The sequence below is a fragment of the Limulus polyphemus genome, unplaced genomic scaffold (assembly GCF_000517525.1).
Source record: "Limulus polyphemus unplaced genomic scaffold, Limulus_polyphemus-2.1.2 Scaffold1565, whole genome shotgun sequence".
In the NCBI taxonomy this organism is placed as follows: Eukaryota; Metazoa; Arthropoda; class Merostomata; order Xiphosura; family Limulidae; genus Limulus; species Limulus polyphemus.
This window is the reverse complement of record NW_013667175.1, coordinates 125,760-133,085: the sequence shown is the minus strand read 5'-3', so window position 1 is coordinate 133,085 and position 7,326 is coordinate 125,760. Positions and strand designations below refer to the sequence as shown.

The 7,326-nt window shown below is 30.8% G+C and overlaps 1 protein-coding gene and 1 long non-coding RNA gene across 2 annotated transcripts in view; one reads left to right on the top strand and one right to left on the bottom strand.

Annotated features, from left to right (window-relative positions):
- LOC106464125 (zinc finger protein 271-like) overlaps positions 1–5,507 on the top strand; it is a 33,699-nt gene extending 28,192 nt beyond the window's left edge. Inside the window, exons 5-7 of the mRNA XM_022391803.1 lie at positions 1,274–1,585; positions 1,996–2,160; positions 3,108–5,507. Coding sequence (XP_022247511.1) covers positions 1,274–1,585; positions 1,996–2,160; positions 3,108–3,658 — 1,028 coding nt within the window. The 3' untranslated portion in view covers positions 3,659–5,507. The remainder of the gene's footprint in view (positions 1–1,273; positions 1,586–1,995; positions 2,161–3,107) is intronic.
- A 278-nt stretch (positions 5,508–5,785) lies between these two features.
- The window catches only part of LOC111086936, a 13,545-nt gene continuing 12,004 nt past the window's right edge, over positions 5,786–7,326 (bottom strand). The window contains exon 3 of the long non-coding RNA XR_002611652.1: positions 5,786–7,153. This is a non-coding gene — a long non-coding RNA (uncharacterized LOC111086936). The remainder of the gene's footprint in view (positions 7,154–7,326) is intronic.

Below are 7,326 nucleotides of genomic sequence, written 5' to 3'. Positions count from 1 at the left end.
AAAGTTGCATCATTTCTATATTGTGTGTTGAAATATGGTTCATCAGACCAAAGTTGCATCATTTTGGTATTGTGTGTTGAAATATGGTTCATTAGACCAAAGTTGCATCATTTTGGTATTGTGTGTTGAAATATGGCTCATCAGACCAAAGTTACATCATTTTGGTATAGTGTGTTGAAATATGGTTCATCAGACCAAAGTTGCAGCATTTCCATATTGTGTATTGAAATATGGTTCATCAGACCAAAGTTGTATCATTTCCATACTGTGTATTGACTGATGGTTCATCAGACCAAAGTTGCATCATTTCCATATTGTGTATTGACTGATGGTTCATCAGACCAAAGTTGTATCATTTCCATATTGTGTATTGAAATATGGTTCATCAGACCAAAGTTGCATCATTTTCCATACTGTGTATTGACTGATGGTTCATCAGACCAAAGTTGTATCATTTCCATACTGTGTATTGACTGATGGTTCATCAGACCAAAGTTGCATCATTTCCATATTGTGTATTGAAATATGGTTCATCAGACCAAAGTACCATCATTTTCCATATTGTGTATTGAAATATGGTTCATCAGACTAAAGTTGCATCATTTCCATATTGTGTATTGAAATATGGTTCATCAGACCAAAGTTGTATCATTTCCATATTGTGTATTGAAATATGGTTCATCAGACTAAAGTTACATCATTTCCATATTGTGTATTGAAATATGGTTCATCAGACCAAAGTTGCATCATTTCCATATTGTATATTGAAATATGGTTCATCAGACCAAAGTTGCATCATTTCCATATTGTGTATTGAAATATGGTTCATCAGACCAAAGTTGTATCATTTCCGTATTGTGTGTTGAAATATGGTTCATCAGACCAAAGTTGCATCATTTCCATATTGTGTATTGAAATATGGTTCATCAGACCAAAGTTCCATCATTTCCATATTGTGTATTGAAATATGGTTCATCAGACCAAAGTTCCATCATTTTCCATATTGTGTATGACTTTCAACAATACTGTGATTATTTGTTAGAGTTACAATCTAGCTATGCCTTAGTTTAATGTGAATAAAAGTTCATGCTGTATGTTTTTTGTATGCATACAAATATAATGATTTAGTTCTAGAACATATTTGTAAAGGTTTTTTTTTTCTAATAAAAACGTAATGTAAGAAGAAGAAGGGCTTAATATGCCAAAAAGACAGTAGAAGCCTTTTTGAAGTTATCCAGTTTTTTCATATACCTCTCTTCACATCTTCCAACAGAGAAATACTTTGAAGATGAACATTTATTGAAGGATGCATGGGGTGAATGGCAGAAAGAGGTTCTTATCGTAGGACATTCAAATTATGTATCTTCTGTGACTAATGCTGAGAAGGTAGGACATCAGAAGATCCATGTTCCTCAGACAGAAAAGAAACGCTATCCCCAGAGAAAATGTAGAGTGTGTTCATTTCGTGGAAAAAGAAGAGACACTCGTGTAATGTGTAAAACTTGTGATGTTGGTCTTTGTGATGGGGAATGTTTTGAATACTATCACACATGGCATCAAAGTAAAGATGTCCAGCAAACAAGCTGTATGTGAGGTTTAATGAAGACAACAATAAATGATGACTCTTGGTAATACCTCATATTTTTGTAAATAAAAAAAAGTAACTTTTTGTACTTAACAAATTGTTCTGTTGTGTAACTTAACAAATATTGATATTAGTATCTTACATATCTGCCGATTGTTTTGAGACACGAGCTTTTCCTTCCTCTTCGATTAAAAAAAGCATTTTAATCGTGCTTTAGGAATCTATGATGACAAAACTTCCACAGTTAGTTCAGCCATTTCTATCTTTCCTTATATTTTCATAAGTCAGATTGTTTTATCAACTAATTTGTGTGATGTTGTTGTTAAAAATGTTTTCCGAATATTTCTGAAGTTAATTAAATCAGACCATATAAGTGTATAAAACATTCTGATGATTCAACTTTCCTCTAGACACGTTCCAAGCCAGTCAAGACGTGTTAGATTCTTGGAAGAGTACAACTCCACATTGGGAAGACATCAGTGAAAACAAGAAGGGAGAGAATGGTGCTTTATCTGATCATCTTCCCGTGTCTATTCCTCCAACCATGAAGAAGTTGTATCCAACACGGAGATGCCGTATCTGTAGTTGTAGAGGAAAGAGAAGAGATACACGAACAATGTGTAGAAAATGTCAAGTTGCACTCTGTCTTGTCGATTGTTTTGCTTATTTTCACATGGAGAAATCGAACACTTCTTAGAACCAGCTCATATTATCTTCTTCAATGTGATATTATATGTAATGTTACTGTTGTTGGGTTTTAAACATCTCAATGTAATATCCTTTATTAGAAGGAACTATATAAAGTTGTAATAATATCATATCTTAGTTAAACATACTGATTAAAAACCTTATTAATAAAACATCAATATTGCTTTATCTGCATAGTGATAGTAATTCATACCTCAATTTTGTTGTATGACAATAACACTATACCAAAGACATGTGAATTTAAACTGTATCATTATAGGTTTTTCAGAACATTGAAAATTATAATAACCATGTTGAGGTTACATATAAATTCCTTTACATAAAAGTAGTAAAGAAATAAAAAACATTTCCGATAGATAAAACAGTAAAAATGAAAGTAAACGCATCATATGAATGTGGTATTAGAACAGCCAAAACCAAAAAAAAAATGGTTGTTATACATTGTAGTTGGTGATATTTCTGAAGGATGTGGGAATTATAATGATATGCGTGGTATAAGACAACAAAAAAAATTTTGGTTCTTTTGACTTATTAGTTTCCAATTTAACCTTTTTATGTTCTGTATCTACGTTTACCATAGGATAATTGTGTGATCTTCGTAATTTTATTTCATATTTGAAATTTTTTTTATTTATATATATTTGAATTCTTAAAACGATATTTTCTTAACAATTCCATAGTATAAAATTAGTTAAAATTTTGTTTATTTTAAATGTTGAATTTATGTATTGGACCACAATATAAATGATGGAGATGATACGGCTTACCAAAAGCAAAGAAATGTATATAAAAACAAGATACATTTACAACTAAAATTTTCAAAGTAATTTGAGGATTTTTCTAGTCTTACTCCTTGTAAAAAAAAAAAAGGTATATATTTGCATTAATTTATATGACATACTGAATAAGCGAATGTATTATGATTTCAAGATGTTGTGTAATAGCCTGGAATTTAGAATAATAAAGGTTTTAAATATAGTACATTTCAAATTTGACATTGTATACTTTCAGCATGATATTGTAAGTGTTCTTAATGAAATTCGTAAACTGTTTTATTTTTTTCCAGGCTTTCTGCTACAACAAGGTTTTGGTTCACTTGACATACCACGCTACTTGCGCCCTCAGTTATCGTCTAGTAACGTTACGTGCAAAGTTTGTCACAAGAACTTCCACAACCAAAGCAACCTTAGGAGACACATGCGAAAACACTCGCCATACCAGATGGTCTTTCAGTGTGATGTGTGTTTACGAACATACACGAGAAAAGACACACTCAAAGCTCATAGAAAGCTTGTCCATGGTAATGTTCAAGATTCTATAGACGATTCAATAATGACAGTAGAACATGAACGAGAGTCTGAATGAAGGAGAAACATTTATGAATTCTGTAATAGGATCAGTGTCAGTATGGCTTAAAATCAGGTTTAACAATCTATCAAGAAAGTTTGAATATTCGGTTCTGTTGCAAATGCTGATTTTAAGAAACGTGTTTTGTAAAACATAGTGAGGAACTGATTCCATTGTTTGTTTCAGGATTTTCTGCATGGGTTGATTTTAAGGACCTTATAGACACATTCTCCTCCTTAAAAAAATGTACACAAGTTTGTTTCAAATAACAACATATTCACTCATGTGAATCAAAGATTTTTTTTTGGCTCTGCAATCAAACTGTTATAAAAAATAACAATTCTGATCATGAACAGGTTTACTGGAAACACTTTGGTTAACTCTAGATGTGTTGTTAGAAGTCTTTTCTACATAATCATTCAAAACTTAAAATTATCTTAATAACCACCAAACTGTTTTTAGCAAGTTACCCTATCCTTCATATGTGTAGGTATTGTTTAAAAATACGCAATATATATATATATATTTTTATACAAAAGTTGGAGAAATTGTGATATTATAGTGCATGTTTGGTAAACTTAAAACAAGTTGTAAGAATAAATGTACTGATTTAAGTATTTTTTTTGTTTATTTAGAAATTTAATGTTTAAAATTGTTCTTTCCATTGTGATTCAAGAATGATTATTATTTGTAAAAAATATGTTCTTTAGTATTACTTAATTTTGATGTAATGAAACTATCCACTAGTAAATTTATGCTCATAGAATAACAATGCTGTGACAGTGTTTACCAGATTTAAGGTAATAAATGGCTACAGAATATTTAAAAAATACAAATATTTTTATAAACCTACTTTGAAATCTTTTGGAAAAACTGAGAGTTGGATAAGCACTATACAGACCAGTAACATTATTGTGATTAGGCCTAGCTAATGGTTTTTATCAGTATGTAAATAATAAATAAACTTCCATCTTCTCCTTAAGTATACAAAAGTAACACCTTGTATTTGTATAGTTATGGAAATTATAGACAAATTAAACTTAATTTCACATAATGAGAATAAAGACATTATAATACTTTAAGGCACACCCAACAGACTGAAAATGTGAATGTTAATATTTTTAATTACTCTTCCATTACAGTATTGAAAACTTTAATTATTAACTGGACAACTTAAACATTTTCCTGCAAATCAGTTTAGTCATGATATATATATATATACATACTGATTTTTATTTTCAGTAAATTTTTCTCCTACAAAAAGAGGATTTGTTAAACAGCAAGCTGAAATACTTGACTAAGTTTGTTAACAATTTGCGATATTAGGCCTAGATTAGCCTACAAAGGTGACAAGATATAAAAAAGTACTTCTGGTGTATGACAATGAGTCAAGTAAATCTGTTCTTATGCCTTAAATTATATTTATGAATAACTATTACTTCAACAAATGGGGCTCGTATACATTCTTGAAATCCTGGAAAATTAGCTTTAAAAATATCAGTACCGAAGAAATATCCTAAAATTCATTCAGTTTAAATAAAACAATCCCACAAAAAAGAATTAACCAAACTTTGTTAATTCTTTTTATCTATTTATCAAAAAATGTTTATATTTCATGTTAGCCACTGTAAATCTTGTGCCTTGTGAGACCCGAGACTGTTGAAGTTACCATACGCAGGCATGATGAATAGAAATGCCAGGAACATTCGTTCAATTCTGCCTAAGAGTCAAGGAATTTTATTTCATGGAACCCTGAATAAATACATGAAACATCAAATTTTCCCTTGATTGTGAATAGATGAAGTATTCAACTAGTAGCCAAGTAGAAATTTCTTAAACAATTCCCATTTTTTTTATAGAAGCCCCACTATTAAATGAAATCCCAGAAAAACATATAACATTTAAATCTAGTTTGTGGTGTGAAGATAAGCCTATTTAAAAATAAGAATATATACGATCTACCAATATTCCTTTTCAAGAAATGTCATACCCAAAACAGCTGTGGCCTCATGAAAAAAGATATGACACAACCACTCTAGGAGCTTGGGTATCCCAACTCAAGCTTTTACTTCTCAGACATTCTAGGAATTTTGAAACCCTGACCAAAGTCTTATCTTTCTTAGATTTTCACCATAAGATGTTTAAATCCAGTAACTTAACATGAATCTCCTATGTGCACTTGCAGTGCTTGAACTATTATACTGTCGTTTCTTTATTGATGCATGTGATGGGGACAAGATATCTTCTGTACATTCCATTTTGCTCGACTAGTCTAAGATGAAAGGATTACGTATGATGACTTGTAAAGACAACACACATCAGTTCCAGGTTTTTCGTATACTGACAAAACAGTTTGTGATTGTACATATAGCAGCAGTTTCTTGTTCACAAAGTTCAAAATTTCTTATGCATTTAAGTGTATTAAAGTATAATATTTTAATTTATTGTTTTGATACTATATTTACGGATAGCTGTTGGATCCCAAATGTACTGTAAAAGGATTTAGTGGTTTTAAGCAGGGTTGAAATTATTTTGCAGATAAAAGTTAAAGAGTTAACACTGGAAAATAGTGTACGTTTTTATTTATACTGAATGCTGATTTTAAAGGGAAGATTGGTCAGCCTCAAAATGTTACGTACTGCCCCTCTTGTTAATTTGTATTTGTTTTTTAAATAAAGAAGAAATTGGTCATTATTTGTAATTTAACGAGTCCTTTTACTTTTCTCATTCAGTGTGTCATCTTTTGAGAGATCCATAAACTTTGGTTTATCGTAACTTTCTTGATTGCATGCAGAGAGTATAGTACTGCATTTGTCAAACTCATAAGATCACTTATCAGTGTTATTCAGAAGGACTTATGTTGATCATAATGAGAGAGTCTCAGCTCTGAAAACTGACCTACAGGGTGCAGAGAAACATGGTCCATTGCTTGATGTCATCCATTTCTCAGAACTTCAGCAACCGATGCAAAGGATACGTGTAAGTTAGTAAACATGGAACAATAATACATTACAATTTTTGCTTTCTTATTATACTTAATATTCTTTATTAAATTTATTGACACCTTCTTAATAAGACATAGCAGCAGTGAAGAAGAAGTCTTATTTTCTGTACTCCCAAAACTTTTATGTCAAGAAAGAAACACAAGCTCTTTATCTTGTAAAAAATCCAAACCAAAACAGAGAAGAAGTTCTTTCCAAGTTTAAACAGTAAAGAATATCTCTCTTCAGACAAAGCAAAATTTAAATGAATTATCTCAGTCATTAAGCATGTATTTATGTACTGTCCGTTTGTGTACTTTCAAGCAGTCCTTCCGTTGAAAACTCTTTGAACACAAGTTACAAAAATGCAGCTGTACAACCTCTGCATGTTTCACTCGGCGATGTCGAGCAAGACTGCTGGGATCAGTATATGAGGCATCACATTCTCGACATGAGTAGTGTTTCCCTCTGCTTTTATTTTCTCTGATATTAAAATATACAGCATTTTCTATTACAGCTGAATCCATAAAACCTGAAAAAGGTTGAAATAAACTTTAACTATAAACACTCATGAACAATATATATACCAATAAATTTTAGATAAATATTTTAAGATCAGGAAGAACTGAAAACCACAAGACACACAAGTAATTAAGCATTTAATAAAATCAATCACTTTTTTAATATTAAAACCAGTTTAAATTA